General features: G+C 29.9%; 1 protein-coding gene across 14 annotated transcripts; it reads left to right on the top strand.

Moving 5' to 3' along the window:
- The first annotated feature begins 11,564 nt into the window (after positions 1-11,564).
- On the top strand, positions 11,565-17,888 carry LOC130979920 (AP2-like ethylene-responsive transcription factor CRL5). Of its 14 annotated transcripts, XM_057903476.1 has the most exons (13): positions 11,571-11,776; positions 11,853-11,885; positions 12,325-12,474; positions 12,725-12,786; positions 13,042-13,713; positions 14,104-14,198; positions 14,641-14,697; positions 14,809-15,824; positions 15,989-16,071; positions 16,435-16,523; positions 16,628-16,738; positions 16,830-16,875; positions 17,287-17,464. In XM_057903476.1, the coding sequence occupies exons 8-13, from the start codon at positions 15,706-15,708 to the stop codon at positions 17,310-17,312; spliced, it is 474 nt and encodes a 157-aa protein (XP_057759459.1). In that variant the 5' UTR covers positions 11,571-11,776; positions 11,853-11,885; positions 12,325-12,474; positions 12,725-12,786; positions 13,042-13,713; positions 14,104-14,198; positions 14,641-14,697; positions 14,809-15,705; the 3' UTR covers positions 17,313-17,464. The 14 variants fall into 14 exon arrangements, 12 of the variants coding, with proteins under 12 accessions (XP_057759459.1, XP_057759455.1, XP_057759449.1 ...); XM_057903472.1 differs by lacking the exons at positions 12,725-12,786; positions 17,287-17,464 and adding an exon at positions 17,575-17,888 and having other exon boundaries at positions 13,042-13,128; XM_057903466.1 differs by lacking the exons at positions 12,725-12,786; positions 17,287-17,464 and adding an exon at positions 17,575-17,888.
- The last annotated feature ends 3,090 nt before the right edge of the window (positions 17,889-20,978 follow it).

Genomic DNA, 20,978 nt, shown 5'->3' with positions numbered 1-20,978 from the left:
TGGCTAAATGTGATAGAGGAGATTGAGACGAGAATTTTGGTACCAATTTTATAGAATTCGGACCAAGATTGGACCGAACGGGCCAAACCGGGCCAACCGGACCCAAAGTGGGCCCTTGGCCCAACATAACTAAACCAAAACCCTAGTTTTCAGCACTCTCTCTCCTCACAGCACTCAAAAACACGCTGAAAAGTAGAGGGATGGGGGAAGAACACTCTCTCAACCTTCTATCTATCACTTGATCTTCAAACCACCATAACTTTTGATCTAGAGCTCCGATTGCCGCTCCGTTTGCGGCCACGCGTTCACCGCGGAGAGCTCTACAAAACCCATACAATTAATCTTGAGGTAAGCCATAAGTTTCTGTTCGAAATTCCAGCCCTTATTTTCGAGTTTCATGGGTAAAATGTTGAGATTTTGGGTTCTTTGATGTTATAGGACCCAACTCTCTTGAAGAAGAAGGTTAATCTTGTCTCCTTGGACCTTGGGTGTGGTAAGATTCTCAACCCTAGTGTATTTTGTAATTTTATGATGTTTGGGTATTGAGATGTTGTGTATGGGTATGATGATTGTGGCTTAGGTTGTATATATGTGAATATTGGAGCTTGATTGGTGATTTTGAAAAGCTTGAAAAGGGTTTGGTGGTGAAAAATCTGTTCTTGGAGGTTTTGAGGCCTTGAGAGCTTGTGGATAAGTGGTTTGGAAGTGCTCCGGTGGAGCTTGGGAAAATCGGCTAAGGTATGATTTCGGTTTCCCGTATCTAATATGTAATGTGGTAGGAAATACTTAGGCTAGAGGCCCTAAGATAGGCATTGAATTGTTGATGTTGTTGAATGATTGAGATATATGATGTGGTCATATATGTGATGATGATTATTGATGCCTTGGTGGTATGATGTATGAGAAATATGCATGTTGTGATATATGCTTGATGATTGGTTATGGTTGAATTGTGGGTTGAACCATGTTGATGGTGAGTATGATGTTGATTGTGTACAATAATGATTTATTGGAATTGGTGTTGTTGAGAATTGGCATGAGGAATAGTATATGATATGTCAATGTGTTTGAGTTTGAGCCACTTGGGTGAAGTGGGGTAAAATGATGAGATAGTAATTTTGGTAAGTTGTAGTAATGTGTCAATGTGTGACTTGAGGAGGCTTGATGTTGAATTTGATACATTTTGATTGATTTCAAAGAAAAGGGATGAAATTGGCATATTTTGATTGATTTTGAAAAGAGTTGAAAATGGTTTGTTTTGAAAATGGCATATTGTGGTTTTGTATGAAAATATGGTTTTTGGGCATACTTTGACGGGACATAACTTGGACTACGGATCCCCGTTTTGTACCAAATCTGTTTAGAAATGAAATTGGATCCGGGATGTCCATGCCGTTCGAAGAACGGGTGAAAAAACGATTTAAAATGAGGAAGTTATGTCCGTTGGAAGATTGGGGTTTAAATCTGTGAATTCTGCAGCTTTTAACTTAGAAAATTTTTAGCAGAATGACCCCTTGCGCGTGGGCGCACCTGGCGCGTGCGCGCCGATCTTCCGAAAAAGTGCCATCCACGCGCACGCGTGATGTGCGCGGGCGCGCCGATTGTGCTGCACCCGATGCCCAGCCATTTTCCAGAGAGGTATGCCAGAACTGTGCTAGTGTTGTGCTTGGGGCACGAGAACACCCACGCGTACGCGTGGTTGACGCGTGCGCGTCGATTGGCAAATTTTGGAATCCACGCGTTAGCGTGCATGACGCTTGCGCGTCGATGAGTTTTTGAGGCCATCCACGCGTGCGCGTGGAGTGCGCGTACGCGCGGCCCTGTTTTCATCCCAAAGTTGATTTTTGAGTTTTAAAAGCCAAATCTCATACTTCTAAGCCTCCGATCTCACCATTTATGTCTTAAATCATTATGGCATGCCTAGCTATTAAAAAGGGGCTAGTGAATGAGGTAACTTGCGAGTGAAGCAAGGGAAATATGAATGATCAATGAGGATCAAAGATGATTATGTGAGATGTGGAGGATGGTGGTGGAAGTGCTTGTCATGCCATGGGCCGAAAGGCTGTAATTGTTAATGAAATGGCTGGTTATGGATTTAACCGCGAGCCGGAATGGCTGTGTATGATTATGAATATTGGCTGGTTCTGGATTGAACCGTGAGCCGGAATGGCTGATATGAATGTTGATCCATGGATGAGAATTCATGCATGTTGATGCTGAATTATTGATAATTGTGAATTGCACTTCCACTATCAGAGATACGAGTTTCCCTGGGTAGTAGCAGTGGCTAGCCACCACGTGCTCCAGGTTGAGACTTGATACTCTGTTGACCCTATGTCGTAAGTGTGGCCGGCACTGTGAAAGACCCGGATGAGCTCGCCCCCGAAATATTCACCAGTGAGGGTGATGGATATGGATCATGTTTATGATCAAGTTTATAACGAGTATAACTCGAGTTGGGGATGCGCGACAGAGGGACAGTCCAATGGTTAGCGACCAGGACTTGTCGGGTTGGCTCTATACCGACAAGATGATATCATCGGCCACTAGGGACAGGCATTCATCATGCATACTATGTGAATTGTTTGAGATTGCCTATTTGACTGCATATTACTTGCTAATTGTCTAAATGTCTTAACTGCTCCTATTTGTATATTCTTTGTCTGATATAACTGTGTTTGATATATTATACTCCTGCTGGTGGTTGGGAGGTTTGAAGGAATTGGAAAGGGAAGTATTAGTTAGACTGAGGAATCTTTAGTCAGATGCCCTTGTATGGTTAGCTTGTTTATAAGCTTTGATATTATCTGGAGGAAGTTCTAGGATTGCCTTTGGCTTTCCTCTATTATTATGTATTATATATGTGGAAGCTGTTACCATGTTGGGGACCTCTGGTTCTCACCCATGCAGATTTTGTGGTTTTCAGATGCAGGACGTGAGGTTTCCCGCTGAGGCAAGCCGGAGACTTCTAGATTTGCGAAGATTCCTTGTTCTTGGGGACTATGTTTTGGTTTATATGTTTTGCTTAGATACTTTTATCTCCATTAAATAATACAAACTGTGATGATTCCTCTTATGGGAGATTTTGGAGAATAGGTTTTATGTATTTGTGTCCCTTTGGGTTTCCCTTGGGGTTTTCCTTATTTTTATCATATGTATATATTGCTATGCTTGGACCGGTTATCTTCGCAGCCGGATTTTGAACTTTGATATTCCTGTTTTTGACACTCCTTTGTATATATATAATCTCGCGTTGGTTATCCTTGTTCGTTACGTTATCGATCGGAGTGTTGCGCTTTCGAGTTGCGATTTTTGTTTACCCCTTTTTCTACCAAGGCTCCTAGTTATACTCAATCGTTCATGCTACTATATGTACTAAATTTTTATTTTAGAGGTCGTAATACTTTGCCATCTCTGAATTATGACTTAAGCATAAGACTCTGTATGGTAGGGTGTTACGTAGGAGTTAGAATCTCGTCTTGTGTATATAGTAATCCATTGGCTAGCGATAAACCTTTAAAAAATAGAGTATCAATACGTGGTTAGACTTGGCAGGAGTTTTCGAATACGCGGGTACTCGACCCGTCCATACTCGGATGGAGAGGGTAATAACTTGACCCGAGTCGGGGCAGATTTTACTCAGGACAGGGCATGGTCGTGTTTAAGGTGTACCCGCCCCGGATATATACATATAAACACTTTTTAGGAATTAAAATTTGTCTCACATCACAGATTCAGTGATTCATAACTTCAGTCTATACTCTATAGTCATGCAAGATAAACTCAGTCATCCTCACCCAAAATTTTCTTCTTCTCGGCTTCTTCACAAAAAACCGCATAGCTCCTATCATCGTTGTTACTGAATCCATCGCCGCCTACCCCTTTATAGCCAGGGACGGACCCACGTTTAATATAAAGGGGGCATTTTCCTCCATAAAATTTTTTTAATAAAATTAATACTTATATACATATATACCACTTATTATATTATATTTGTATCAAAATAAAATATAAATAGTTCTTTTGTATTTTATGTTAAAAAATATTTTGTTAAACTTAACACATAATAATAATTATATTGTTAAATTTGATTTAATATGAAAAATAAATAAATAAACTTAAAAAATAGTGATAATGAATTTTATTATATTAGTTAATTAATTAATAATTAAATTAAAACTTAGTTTTCTAATTAAATACAACTTAAATTATTTGTTATTTTTTAAAAATTATTTAAGATAAAAAAATATATTATCTATATATTAATATACTGTAATTATTTTGGTTAAAAAATTTATTTATACTATAAAAATTATAATAAGTAGATTTGACAATTAAATATGAGATAATAAAAATTAAAATAATTATTTAAAAATATATATAAAAAATAATATTTAGTCATGAGTCCTTATAAATATTTTTTTGTTATTTTAAATATTATACTATGTGTATGAAATTATATTTTTATTATTTTAAATATTATAATAATAATTGTGTGTATATTTCTAGTTCTTATCAATATGTATTAGATAGTTCTAATTTTAAATTTTGAATATATCTAAACCAATTTGGATTGGTCAAGTGATCAACTTAGTCGTCCGTTTAAGTAAGTATTGAGGGTTCGAATTCCGTCTCGTATGTATAGCAACTCGTTGCCGGCCAATTGTAGATTCTTAAATGGAATTCAAATTCATGACGAATTAGTCCTTAACTTGTTGAGTATCATGGGAAGCAAAAAAAAAAAAATAGCTATACCTAAATTTTATTATATTTTTACCCCCATTACTAAATTTTTTTGGGTGCGTTACTGTTCACTGCTCATGTCATCATTGCTGCTCATCCCGTTACCGTCACTGTTGAGCCCGTTGCAACCTTTTTTCTACCGAGTCCCTTTTCTCTAGGTAAATTTCTCTCTCTCTCTCTCTCTCTCTCTCTCTCTCTCTCTCTCTCTCTCTTATTATGAGTCTGTTAAGTTCTTCTCTTCTTCTTCCACAGACTCATCACTTAGTCGCCGTCGCTATGAGCCCGGACGTTGCCGTTGCAGTTTCATCTGAATCTGTCACTGAATAAAATAGAATTTTTATTCAAGTTAAAAATAGACATGCATGAGATCATTTTTGCATGTAATTTCGGAATTTTTTTATCCAAATTTGATCTATGTGGTTGAGTATTTTAGTATGGAATCATCGTGATTTTGTTACGACACTAATGTGATAAAAGTTTCGGTAATTTCATAACTAATATATGATAGACCAGATTATTAAAGTAATAAGAGAAATAACATTCAGATTTGCGCGTAAAATTTATAGGAGGTGATTATCTCAGGAAAATATATATTTATAACCCAATTAGAAGATTGTTAGGAAATTATTATTTCTTAATATATTTTGGACAATACATATATTAATTATAATCGTAAATTAAGTAATTTTATATTAAATGATTTATATAATGGTGATCTCATTTATTATCATAAATGTTGAATTAAATAAGTTATTATTACTTTTGATTTGGATAAATGACATTAAAATCATAGATACTATTTTATTTGAGTTTTATGGTTTAATGAATGTCACACTACTCAAATATAAATAATGACTTCAGGATTTTGGTCTCCAATACATCAAATTCGCCTTCATAGCTCTTTTTTTACAGTAAAATTGTGATTCATCCCTATCAGAAATACAGAAGGTTTTGGTTGACGAAGATCAAAGAACCACAAGAGCCAAGCTCTCTGATCTCAATCATACTCTCGAATGAAGAGACGCTTCCGCGCTCTTAGTTATATTTTTTAATGATTTAATATGAATGATCTTGAGATTGAGAAATCCTTAAATTTTCAGCTAAAATAGAAATTTTATCAAATGATAATAAATAATTTTATTGAATTAAATTATATTAATGTGATCATTGCATGATAAAGAATGCTAGAGAAATAAATAAATAATATTTTAAGAGTATAGAAATATTAAATTGTCATTTCAATTTATTTTTTTAATCAACGATAATAAATATCTTAAATTAATTAAATTTTTACAAAAATTATACACCTAAAACTATTTCAGTTTTTCAAAAATCTTTTGAAAATTCAATGGTTCAATGAGAGGTTGACTATTGAGAATTTTTATATAATATTTTTAAATTCATATTTTCAATAAAAAAATGTACTTAGTTCTATCCATCCTAAATAATTATATATTCACTATTACTTATCCATCTAAATAATTCTAACATTGATAGAATATTATTTTTAGATACAAAAATTTTAAAATATATTTATTCTATTTCAAAAATTAATATTCATATTTAACTTAAAATTCCAATAAATATGACAAAAAATATTATATTTTTTAGTTAAAAAATAAAGTAAAATATCTATAAATATATTTTTGTACTTTAGCTTTAGATTTTTCAAAAAAATTTGGCAAGTTAATGAAATAAAATCATATTTCTATAACATATATAAGAATGTATATTACACATAAATAAAAAAAATTAGGTATAGTAAGAACAAATACATAAATTAAAATAAAATTTAGAAAAATAAGAACCAATAAAATATTGAAGGAAAGAAATATAAATAGAAGAGAAATAAAATTATCAGACAGAAGAGAAATAATTTAATAAATTTTATGTGTATATAAAAGAAGAATAAAAAGAAAATATACAGTACTTTATTTAATTTAGCAAGATTTATGGGAATAAACACATAGAATAAGAGAATAAAAAATAATAATAAAAAGAAGCTAAACATCTGAATTAATATAAAAAAATAAAAAATAATAAAATAATAATAATCTATCATAATTTTAATCTTTTAATATAATTAATTAATAATAATATAATTAGTCTATCATAATCTTAATCTAATCTTTTAATATAATTAATTTTAATTAAATAATCAAATAAATTGAATATAAATATGTCTAATCTAATCGTATAAAGAAATAGTAAATTTTCTACAATTAGACATATTATATATATATTGGGAATAAAATATCACTTTAAAATGAGATTATTATTATTAATGACATATAAATATTAAAATTATATTAATACATTAATAGAAATACATTATTATAATAAAAAGTTGCAAGAATTAAAATAACTAAAATTTATTAATTTTAATTAGTTAAATTAACATAAAATAAGAAAGAGATAATTAATCAGATTAAATAAATTAAAAAATATTACTGAATAAAGTAAATGTCACAATAATTATATTATTAATTGAAAAAAAAATCAATTTAATCAGAGAAATTTTTTATTGAAAATTGACAATTAAAGATCATCAATGAATAAGAATAAATAGGATATAATACATTAAAAAATAATTTTGGTAGTATAAAGAATAAAATTAAATTATTATATACAATTTTTATTTTTTACCTTATTATGATTGAAGTTAACATTAATAGTAAAAAAACTAATTTTAAATAGTCCGAATTTGTATTTTACAACATAATTAAAGCACAAATCATAATTTTTTATTTTGTGATTAATCAACATTTTTTAAATTTTTTGGTTAACTCTTCTGTATTTTATAATTGATAAATTTTTTCTACAAAATACAAAGTATATAATTAATTAAAAAAATCAAATAAAAGATAAAAAATAGAGTAAACATTTATTTTGAAACTAAAAATTATCTGTTAATTGTGCTAGAAATTTTAAAAATTTGTATCTTATTATATAATCAATTTTGTTACTCACTTTAACTTTATTATTTATTTATTGTATCTAAAAAAGTATATAATGTCACACTTATTCTAAAAAATTTGAAATTCTTCAAATACACGGTATAACATATAATTTAAGAATAATAAAATAAAAATATCTAGAATTTTATAATAGTATTTAAAATTTTCAATGGCGATAATACAAAGTGTTTAAATCGATCAAATGAATTCAATAGTTATTCTTTGCACATTTTATTTAAATTTGAATTTTAAAATTTAATTTGTATCTTTTTTTTCCTAATATAAATTATTTTTGACAAAAAATAAAGAAAAAAATTTATTAGACCAAAAAAATATCTTATTAAAAAATTATTTTAAGGAGATTTATAATTAGAGAAGAAAAGAATAAAAGTATTAATAATAATTAAGAAAAAGAAACGAAACTTGTATTAAAGAATGTTAGAAAAGAAATAATAAAGTTCATATTAATAATAATAATATTGAGGAATGATGTTGCTGCTTTAGGTTTCTAACCTTCGTCTTTGACCATCTTTTTTTCTTTTCTTTACTTTTTTTTTTAATTATCAAGTCATAAGAAAATAAAGAACAATTCAAGAAAACAAAAACAGTAAGATCGAAAACAGTAAGATCAATAGTAACTATACAAATCAAAATACATAGGAGAAAAATAAACTATTATATGATAGAATTAACATGAGTATATTTCATCATTAAATAAACAAAGTTAACGCACAACAAAATTATTATAAAGAGAAAAAAAAAAAGAAAAAAGAGTTAAAATATCCAAAGTGATAAAAAGATTATTTTATAGAAGACTATAAAATAATGAACTTCTAACTAAATTAAATTGTATTTATTATTATTATTAGAAAGGGTAAGAAAGTGCTGTAGAAAAAAAGTTTGTGTGTATTCAAGTTATGTAGAATGATACAATATATATAGAAGGATATTTATTGGTGGTAAGAAAATCGAAATAATAAAGACGTAATATCCTATAATAAATACTCAGATATGTTAAATAATGCTAATTGATCCTAATTATACTCTAACAATTATATTTTGATATACATAATATTAAATTGTGTGATACTTAAATATCTAATCAAATCAATTAGTTGATATAATTAATCCACCGTAATAAATTATATTTAATGAGTTAAAAAGAAATAAATCAGAAAACATTCTAAGAAGCATGCCACGTCAACTTTATTATTATGTGCAAAAATTAGATTTTTAATTTATATAATAGATAATAGATAGATAGATAATAGATAATAGATAATAGATATAATAGATATAATAGAATAGATAGATATCTCATTATTCATTATTTTAACTTATCTATTATATATATATTTTTTATATTTACCACTCAATATATTAAAATATAATTTATATCTAGATAGGAATTACATAGATATTTAATTAAAAGAGCATTTATTTTTTTAAAATATAATAACAGTTTTAATTTCTTTGATTTTTCTTTTTACATTTTTTTGTGTTTTTTAAATAAAAGATAAACCTATAGCAAAAATAGAAAGAGATGGTAGTATTTATTGAAGAGGAAAATAAATATAATTAAAATCCGTACATTCAAAATGTGTTTGAACTTTGAAAAATGAGATGAAACATGAGAACACACAAACACTTGGCTTTAATGAATCTGTTTACACTATTCAACTCAGTATTCTTTAGCTTTCTGCTTTCTTCTCTTTTATTTCATATAAATTTATCAGTGCCAAACATATATCATATAGAGTGTTTTTTAACTGTGTCCTAATCCATATATTATCTTTGCTAAACAAAATATAAAAAAAGAGACCGTAAATAAATTAAAGTTATTATTATTTAAAGAGAAAAGAATAGATTAGTATTTTTTATTTTAAATTAATTAAGATCTAAATGAAAGATAACGTTAATTTAAAAAAGTTAAATTAAAATTAATTCAAACATTTATATTTAAATTATAAAAAATTGATTTTTATATTTTATAAAATATTATACTCGCGGTAATTATAAATATGACGCTACTTAAAATTAAATAAATTGTATAAAATTCACCTATAAAATTCTGTACCAAAAAATGAATTTAATTTTAGTATATTAATAATATAAAATATTTTATATAATAATTCAATTCAATTAGATTTATCTATTTAGATCATTATTGAAAAATAAATTTAACATACCGACATACAATTACTTTAAATTAAGCAACAATTATCAATACTATATAAGGGACACATTATTTCACTAAGAGTGATTGCCATAAAGAATAATTTTTCAATTTTCTATACTAATATTAGAAAGTTTATATAATACTATATAATAATATTATCATTATCAATACTATATGATATAAAAAAAAATTCACCGTGCTAATATAATATTATTAATATTATATAAATCATCTTTGTATTTATTTTTCTATGCATATATAATATTTAATTAACACATTAAGACATATATAATATTTTGTTAATACATATATAATATAAAGTGATTTACAAATTATTTTATTGAATATTATAAATTAGAGTGATTTATAAATTATTATTAATTCGTATATAATGTATAATTAAATTTAATGAATTCAATTAGAATAAAAAACAAATTATTTATTTTATTTCAGATTTTATAAATAAATAAATTAATTAACTAATATAACAAATTATAATTAATGTAGTAAAATTAATTAAATAATATATATTATAATAAATTATATTAATATTTAAATATCTAATCAAATCAATTAGCTGATATAATGAAGTCATAGTAATAAATTGTATTGAATGAATTAAAATAATTAAATCGAAAAATACTCTCCGGAGCATGCTACATCAACTCCATCATTAAGTGTAAAAATTTAATTTTTATATAATAGAATAAATAGATAATTATATATTTTTAAAAAAATATTTCTAATATTTAATTATATTTAATTTTATTTTTAATATTTTTAAATTTTAGCAAAATTGCTTTAAATATTAACTCCATCTAAATCACTAACAAAGCTAAGTGATCTGACAATTGAAAATCTGACGTGGCAAAAATTGGTAACAATAGACACAAAAAAAGTGAAATTACATATTTGCTTCTTTCCCCCCAATTAAATGTTTAACTTTCTCTTTTCTTCTCTCACTCACTCACTCCTCACACCACACCCTTTCACATACCTTTTCACTCACCCATTCTTTGTAAACAACCAAAATTAGGGGAGAGACACATCTGACTCACAGCGACAGGAGGCTATCATCGGCAGTTCCAAGTGCACCGATGACATGACCCGTAGCAGAAAGGAGATGCCGTATAGGCGCTTCTTCAGACCATCTCCAGTAAAGAACTCATTCCAATTCTTATTTATGGCACACCTGTCACAAAAAGTAACTCCACATCAACTTTTGCGTTATAAACAGAAAATAGAAACTCAAAGCATTTCTCTCTTCTCCATTAAGAGGAACTAACTTTAGTCCCAGTTGTAGTCCCACTTAATTAATTAATTAATTAAAATACTTAAAATTAATTTAATTAAATTTTTTTGAATAATGTAATTTCACTACTAAAAAACTAGTTATTACAAACGGATATTTTCGACGAATTTTATCCCACGAAAATACAGAGAAAATTTCAGAAGGATTTTTTGTAAGAAAACAAAAAAAATAAATTAGCATAAATTACAGACGAAAAAGAGAATCCGTTGATAATTCCGTCGAAAAAATTATTTTTTTCCGTGAAAAATGGTTAAAATCCGTCAGTAATTAAATAGGCAAAACGCTGTGTTTTATTAAATTATTACAGACGAAAAATCCGTCTGTAATTTAAAATATTCCGTCGAAAAATGTTCATTTAAAGCTAACTCTATCTCCCCTCTCTCGAGCTCCATTCACATTATATACCACTAAAACCAGCTTCTTCCTCTCTCCGTCCATGAGCTTCTTTCTCTCTCCGTCCACGAGCTTCTTCCGCCGCTGCCGTCATTGCTCGCGTCGCAGATCTCTCTGTCATCCCTTGCGTCGCACGAGCCCCCTCCTTGTGATTCTGTTGCTTAGGGTTCAATTTTTCTGTGCCAATTTTAGGTTTATTAATTTTTCTTTGCAGTTTCTATCTTCTTGTTGTTGTTGATGCTGATTGAGCTTCTTCTTCCTGATGCAGTTTCTATCACATGCTGGTATCTCGAAACCGATGGTAATTTGCCTTTTCCATTCTCTTTCTTCTGTTTAAATGTTTCTAATTTTCAGCTTAGGGATTCGATCACCTATTCTGAGCTTGTTTCACGATTCTATTCTATTTTTGATTTTTTGTGTGTGGATAAATGCATTGCTTTCAATTATTCATCTTAGTATTTTTCGTTCTTATACAATGTGCGAAACACTTGGATTTCAATTATATATATATATATATATATATATATATATATATATATATATATATATATAATATATCTTGAAGAGACTACTGAAACTTTTTCAGTTTCACCATTGTAACGCTGGTTTAATCTATTTCTTCTCATATTGTATACATGTTTGTTTATTCTGTTTGGTTGATTGTTTTTGGAACCCTAGAATTACACATTCTTAATTAATCAGTGTTCAATTCCTATATTTATGTATGGTGTATTTTTCAGGTGATTGATGTATTAGTTAGCCTCTTCTGTTGTTCTATTATATCTGTAGAGACGTTGTGGGATGGTGGTTGACTTCTATGCCAGTTGCTTCCTTACAGTGAGTCAGAGTTCAACAGCAACCACCTTAAGATGGTGTTTTGCTCTTAATAGGTACATCAGTGTTTTGCTCTTAATACGACAGTTGCTCTTTATAGATTTTGGTTCCATGTTTCTTATTTACTTGTTTCTTTATTTACTTATTTGAAGTTTGAAATTGGGTTGCAAGACAAGGAGAATGTTTGAGGGAAAGGAGTGTTACAGGAGGCTAATCTGATTCAATCTACTCTTATTGTCAATTATCTATGTTTCCATCTCAATGTGTTCCTGTCCTAAATAACATTATTCATCTTTTATTGTTTAGGAAGCTTGTAGACAAGATTGCAGCTTCTGGTTACTATGTGGTTGTTCCGGACTTCTTTTATGGTGAACCCTATGATCCTCAGAATACTAATAGACCTTTAGGAATTGGGAGTTAGTGATGGCGTGGGTGTAAAGTCTTTAATGCAACTTGTGTTAGTGATTAGATAAATAAAATAAAATAGAATAGAAGTTACTCACATAAATATTTGATAAAAAATAAGCAATAAGCTACTTCGGACCTGTCTCAGCTGCCAATAAGGTTAGAAATCAGTATCTTTTGCAAATCAATGGCTTATTGAATTCTGTTTTTGGCTGCAGTTTTTCTCATCAAATGGTTTTCCTTGCCCAAGTCTCTAGAATCCTCCTGATCACTTTGTAAAAATTATTAACAAGGATTTTGAACAGGTAGGTAGAATATGAATCACTCTATGATCTTTACTGAACAACAATTTATTTTAAAGGTTACAATGATAGGTAGAATAAAAATCACTCTAATATCTTTCTTGTTTTGCTTGATGGATTAAGTCTAGGTATAGCTTGCCACTTATTTTATGCCTTCAACTTTCTCTGATTTCTCATTCATACGAAGGTAAACAAAAACAACCCTCCTACCCCCAAAACACACATTCATTCATATGAATGGAATTTATGGAATGAAAACATAAGGTGGAGATGCTTTGATGTAAAATACTTTCTATATAAGTAGACAAGCATTTGATTTTAAATAACTGCATTATTATTGATCATGATAGTTTAGGTAAGTTAGTTTTAGTTTTAGGCATGTAATATCTTATATGTACTCAAATTGATTCTTAACATATTAAAATAACTTGCTGGAGGTGAAGGGTTGGATCAAAAAATTAAAAAGAAGAGATCTGTTGGAGCTGTAGGAAACAGAGTCATGACTGGTGAAAGAAATGTGAAACGATATGCTCTTCCAAAGGCAAATGCTGATTCAAAGATGCGTTTTTATGATACACAGGGTTTCAGGTAGTTTGTCTTGTTATAGATTTCAGGACTTAGGTTTTAGTTGTCATGCTAATACTGACCAAATAGTTTTTTCGAGGATTTGTTAGATTTTCCATTAATGATGATATATATGGAGTAATTTCACACACTGGTTTTCATCCAACAGAATTTGTTAATGGTAGAAAATATCATATGAATGATTCTATGCTTTTTGTGTATGTTAAAACTGAATGGATCATGGTCATGGTATTGAATCAACGTCACTGTTATAGGGTTGAGTTTGCTTTTTGTGTTATCATTCTTGTCTTTCTTACTCTAAGATCAAATATTGTGTCTGTCCGTACTCCGTATATGGGCAATTATCTTATGTTCAGGAAATCAATTTAAGTAGCTGTTTGTCTTTTGTTCTAGTTGATTTCAAGACCCAGTTGGTGGGAAAGTCCGGTGTTACCCCCAATTTTGCAACCTCTTTCATTGAGACACTTGAAGCCAATGAGCTTCTCAAGGTATCAATTTCAATTTCCCTATTAATTGTGTTGTTATTGTTGTTGAAGGAACATGCTTGAGAGATTGTCTCGCTTCAGTATTGTTATGCTTGCCATGTGTTTGATGAATTTCCTGAGAGAGATGGAAAAGAGCGGAACTTGTTTTCTGTGTTTCCTTTTTCCAATTCACAAGATTTAGGTACTTTTCCTCTTGAATTGCTTATGAAATTGGGTGTAAGTTTTCTCATGTTTTACATTTGTAATTGGTAGTATTTTTCTTTACTTGAAGTTGTTAGTTATTATTAAACCACTGTTTTGTGCCTAATATAATTGATGAGTACTACTTGTATGTACTACTTCATGACCAATAATTATTTTAGATCATTTTCATTATCAAATATATAGTACTTATCCTTTTAGATCATTTTAGATCAACAATTTACTTAAAGACATAAACATGCAGGTCTTGGTAGGTCAGATGTATTACAGTGGTTATGGTGTTCCCAAAGATGACGAGAAGGTGTGTTCTTTCTTTTATTTTGGTTTCTTCTTCTGCACCTGTAACAGCAGCAGCGCCCATCACCTTTGGCTTCAAGAATTTGATGGAAACTTTCACTGTTGATGTGCACAGAGCAGAGAACAGGCCACTGAACGTGCCCTTGATTGCACCTTTTACCATTGCATCATCAAGGTTGGAGATGGTAGAGAATGTGGCCATTAGAATTGAACTCAGCAATGGCTTTGTGGGTTGGGGTGAGGCACCAATTCTACCTTTTGTTACTGCTGAGGACCAGAAAACTGCCATGGCCAAGGCTTCTGAGGCATGTGCCTTTCTCAGGAGATGTCCTTCACTGACACTGGGTTCCATGTTGGAGGAAATTGCTGCTATTATTCCTGGCCATGAATTTGCTTCTATGAGTGACATTCAGTTAAACTCTTCATCTTCATCATCATATTAATTTTTTCTACTCATTCTAATGTTTTCCTTTTGTACTTTTGAAAGGGACGTTTTGCATGCCCCTTTGCTACATGAATTCATATGGCTTTGAATTAACTACGATCCTTTTTATTATTGGTAATTAAGGAAATAAGACAAGACTTGTAAAATTTGAGAAAGTTTTAGTCTTCAATTAGGCATTGTATTTTGTTGTATTTATTTGGTTGACTTTTACCATTATGCCCTGCTTTTTGCGCCTAAAATTTCTGCTTTGATTCTTGTCTTTGGTTGCTTTTGAGAAAATGTGTTGTTTCAAGGTAGTTTAGATTGTTTGAAAGTTGCTAGCTTTTTCTGCACAGGAATCAATATCAAAATGTACAAAGAAAAATGAATCTTGTCCTGGTGCTTTCTAAAGGATAATTCAACATTTTTCCTTCATAGTACATAATTTCCTCTTAATACTACTATAGCAATAAAGCTATTTTCATTTCGTTGGGATTTATGTAATGTTAAAGAAACTTGGTTAATGGAAATAATAATAATAATAATAATAATAATAATAATAATAATAATAATAATAATAATAATGGAATGGTGGAAGTTGCAAAGAATAATAAGAGAGGACACAATAATAGTAGTAAGCAAACTGTTCATAGAAAATCCATTGAGACATTTGGTCCAAGAACTTCACAGTACAGAGGTGTCACAAGGTTAGTCAAATTTTTCACTTTCATTTTCATTTTATTATTAATTTTATCAACTATTTAAAACATACTTTTATTTTACTTTTTTGGTTTTTATTTTATTTTTTACCTTTTTATTTAAATATATATATATTTTTTAACATTTTTTCCTTTTGATTTTTTTCTATTAGGCATAGATGGACCGACAGATATGAAGCACATTTGTGGGATAATAGTTGCAAAAAAGAAGGGCAAACTAGGAAAGGAAGACAAGGTAATTAGTGAAAAAAATAAAATAAAATAAAAAACTATATATTCTTCATTTGTTGACATTTTAAAATTTATTTGTTTGGATTTTTTCATTATTTTTTTCCCTTTTGCAAATATTTTTTGGTCCAATTAGTATGCATAGTTATAAGCTATTTCCAGTTTTCACTCTAACTCTTTCTCTCTCTCTCTCTCTTGTGAATATCCAATATTCACACTGTGGATTACAAATTCAATCAAATGAACGTTGCATGATATAGTTTACTTGGGTAAGTTCTTAACTAAAGACTTTTATTTTCAACCATCTTCTTGTGATTGCTAATAAGTGTTTTTTTTCTTTTTATTTTTCTTTTATATGAATTGATTAAAGGTGGCTATCATATGGAAGAAAAAGCTGCAAGGGCTTATGATCTTGCAACCCTTAAGTATTGGGGACATTCAATACACATAAATTTTCCGGTATATTTTATAGTTTTGTTTCTATTCTAATTATTATTCTTTCTTTTTTCTTTTATTTCATATTTATTCTAGTGATATAAAGATGCTATTTTTTTCATTATTAGAACTTGTTATGTTGGTTGTGCAATTGGGAATGTGATAAGGATACTGTTACAGAGGGCAAGCATATTTTTGGTGTTGCTTACATTTTTGCATCATTCAATGACACCTTTATTGTGAGTAAACTATGTTCATATTTTTTCCTTGTTCTTATTTTATTTGAATTTGCTGAATCGATGGTTTTGATCGGGTGATTTCTCATTGCAGCATGTGATTGATTTGTCTAGAAAGGAAATCCTTGTCCGCATCACTGGTAAGTGTGTTTCTCTTCCCATTGTATCAAGCTATAAACAAAGATTCTCATTACATGGATACTTTATTCTATAACATTTCTATAGCCAATTTCAATTTTTTGGGGTATTTGAAACTCCTGCCGTATATTTTTTACTTTTTTCAAGATTATGATTGGACTGAATGGCTGATGATCTCCTATTTTATGAAACTGTTTCAAAATACTGAAAATATTTATTTCTGTGATAAAAGAGTAGAAATAGGATTATATAGGAAGCTAAAACTACTAGTAGATAAGTTTGCACCAAAAGAACAACAAAGATAAAGGAAAACAGAAAATGAAAATCCCCATATAAAACAAGATACTGATACAATGTAGTAGTTTATGATGAATCCAATATTTTTAATTAATTTCCGTCCTCTACATATGCAGTTTCTTGTGAAAATGGTACCCACTAGCATGGTCAAAGAATTTGCTAGCGTAAATGTATGATGGAAATGATATGACATTTGGGATATCATCAAGAATGGCTAGCCTTGTTTTAATCACTCTGTGTGTATTTATGTAAAAATTTCACAATGAAATTTTGATAATTAACTTGGCACTATTGGATACAAGTTAGATAAAAATTAGATGAAAATTTGTATTCATTAAATTTATATTTATTTTGTATGAAAACTGGTTTATTTTGCAATAGAAAAATCTAAAAAATATATTTAGAGTTTGGAATGCTTTCAAGGCTCCCATTCCGTCAGAGAATCCGTCTGTAATTACAGACGAAAAATCCGTCAGAAAATCCGTTTGTAATTATCAACAGAAAATCTGTCGGAAAGTTCGTCGTCCTCAGAATATGAATGGAGAATTTACAGAGGGCAAATCCGTCGGTAACTAGTAAAAATCCGTCGGTAATTTTCCGACGGAAAAAAATTCGTCGGTGAATAATTTTCAACGAGCTTTTACAGAGGGATAAAATCCGTCTGTAATTTTGTCGGTAACCAAAAATTCGTCTGTAATAAAGACTAAATCTGTCTGTAAATCTGTCTGTATTAATCCATTTTCTAGTTGTGTTTAAATTTATAAATTTAAAAATAATTCACTATTAAAAGATATTAATATTAAATAAATTCATCTATAATAATAACACACAATATATAATTCGGGATTATACTAATTTGTAAAATTACTTAATACAAAGAAAAACATAATTAAGCTCTATAGTTAACGACAAGTATTGTGAAATTTCCATATGTGTTCAATCAAGTCCTCTTTTAATTGTCTATGTTGCTGCCTATTTTCAAGTTAGGCATTTCTTTGGAGAAATTGATGGTATGATGCAAAATCTTTTTCTCCCAACTGAGGTTGTGATAAGCCATTTTCGACATCATCATACTCTAAGCATTGAGTAAAATTTCCTGCATAAGTGTCTCTTTCATCATCAACAATCATATTATGCAATATAATACAAGCTCTCATTATGTTGGCAAGCTTCTTCTTTTCCCAAAAATGAGCTGGACCACATATAATTGCAAAGCGTGCTTGCAACACTCCGAATGTTTGCTCCACATCTTTTCTTTGCCCTTCTTGGTATTGTGCAAATAACTTGCGTTTCTCCCCTTGTGGCTTTGAGATTGATTTGATAAACGTGGCCCATTCAGGATAAATATGGATGAAAATGAAAAATGTGGTGTTTGTGAATTTTGATTTTGCAGTTGGAATATAGGAAATTGATTATTATAAGGAGCTTTACAATTGAAATTAGAAAGATTTTGTGGATTTAGATTTTGAAATGTATTCGGTAGTGTGAAGTTTTAATTTGGAAGTTGAGAGTTTGAGGTTTGAGATTGTTGGGTAGTTGGAATTTGAGGAAAGTTTTGTAAGTAATTGAAGAAATAGTTGAGTTGGTTTGAATCCATTTTTTCGAACAAAAAATAATATTAGCAAAACTTTGATTTCTGGAAGAAGATGAAAAAGAGTAGTAGAAAGTGTGAGAATAGAAGTGTATCTAAGTGGTATATACAGAGTAACAAATTATAATTTATTAATAATAACGGTAACATAGTAACGGCTAGTTTTCAACGGCTAATTTTGCAACGGTTAGTTTTGCAACGGCTAATTTTGCAACGACTAATTTAATATAATAATATAAATAATATTCAATATTAATTATGACAAAAATGATTAATATAAATTATTAATTAAATAGAAATTTGATTATTTATTCTAATTAATTATTATAATTATTATTAAATTAATTATGATTTAATTATTATTTAAATAATTAATTAAATTAAATAATTATATTTTTATTTAATTAATTATAATTTAATTATTTAATATAATTATTTATTTAATTATAATTTAATATCTAATACTAAACTATTAATAGAGGGTTGTCAGGTAGTGGAAATCCAACGTGTCATGCTAAAGAGAGCTTGAGAGTTGGACATTTTATGGTATTCTCTAAATAGTTAGTTCATGTGTGGTCTCTCATTCGATCATTCATTTTTTTCAAGTAAACTTTGCTTCTTAAAACAACTTCTTCCTTCAATTAATTCTCTTTCATCTTCTACTTTAATATTTATTTCCTCTTCACCTAACAGGTATCAAAAACCTAAAATTTTAAATTTGAATGGCGAAAAAAGGATATAATTATAACCCAGCATTTATTGTTTAGTTTGTATAGTTGCTTCAATGTCTTTAATATTTTCTAACAACTCCTCCTCTTATTCTCTTTCACTCCAAATAGTATTATTCACTCTTTTATTTCAATTAATTTTCTCTTTCTTTTTTTTTTTTTACCTATTTTTCTAATTTTTAGTGAATTTCAAATTTTAAATTTAACTGCCATACATCATACCAATCACTCTTACTTATTTATAACCCCTTAATTTTATTATTCACTGCAATTTTGTGATTGCTCCTCCATTTTCTTATTTTTCAATTCGTTATTGTGGTGGTGATGGAGGGCATTGTAAACAGATAGCATATTTAGAAAATTTGAAAGATTCTCCAGTAAGCTTCTCGGTACATTTTTCTCTCTCAAATTCATGGTTTCTTTTCCATTTTTGTAACTGGGTTTACGTCAAATCTTGAATTTTTTTGTTTTTGTTTTATTTTTCTCTTTGCCTCCTATTATACCGCAGCGTGGTTGCAATTGTTACGCTCGGTGAAGAGCATGGTGGTGGATACAGGGGAGGAGGCAATGGTGTTGGTGTTTGCTACAACTGCGGTGGGATGGGTCACATGGCCACAGAGGAGAAGACAGTTCATCTTTTCCTCTGCTGTTAACTGCTTTTTCTACGACCTCATAGAAACTAACATTTTTTCTTCCTGGTATGATATCTCATTACCCCTTCTTTCCATCTAATTAAATTGTATTGAGATTAGATTTTGGAGAAGTGGTAGTTGAGTTTGTAGCAATTTCTGAACTAAAAGCTTTTATTTTTCAGCTCTTCTATTTTTCTCTGATTCCTAGCACAGTGTTCAGAAAACTCACGGCCAAGTCTAAAAACAAGCTTTGATTACTTTTGATTTCATAAATTTTCAATTTTGAGGATGCATGCAACTTTGGATGTGAACATTTCAAAATGTTACTGTATCTTAAATACAAATGGGGATTCTCTGACTGAACCACTGGAATTCAAATTCCATATGGAATTTTCTCTTAGGGTCGCGCTAGTGTACAGATCAAAGTTGATACAGATATACAGATTTGTTTTCACTTAGTTTCACATGTCGACACGTGTTGGTCCCTTGTTGCAGCATGCAGCTGGCATAGTGGAGGTGGCGTGAGCTCATGGAAGGTGCGATGGAGCCGGCTTGCTAGATGTAGCCGAACGGGGTTTTTATCGTCCCGTGATCCGTTGGAAGGAGGATCACGACATGGTCCTTGTTTAGGGCCGAAAAACCAAAAAAGGTTGGAACCCAACATTTGGGTCTTGGCTTCGACCATCTCATAACATCGAAGGAAGCCCTAGGTGCAGTGAGAAAGACCGTCGTCGCTGGTGTTGTTGCTGCCGCTCCTGTCGGTGGCGCGCAGGATCCGCCCGTGGTCGAAGTGGTCCGAGGCGGTGAAGGTGCTGGCCCACTGCGCGAAGCCCCAATTTTATCATGGTAGGTGAGGA

The sequence above is a fragment of the Arachis stenosperma genome, chromosome 5 (assembly GCF_014773155.1).
Source record: "Arachis stenosperma cultivar V10309 chromosome 5, arast.V10309.gnm1.PFL2, whole genome shotgun sequence".
In the NCBI taxonomy this organism is placed as follows: Eukaryota; Viridiplantae; Streptophyta; class Magnoliopsida; order Fabales; family Fabaceae; genus Arachis; species Arachis stenosperma.
This window is presented reverse-complemented; position numbering and strand designations above follow the sequence as displayed.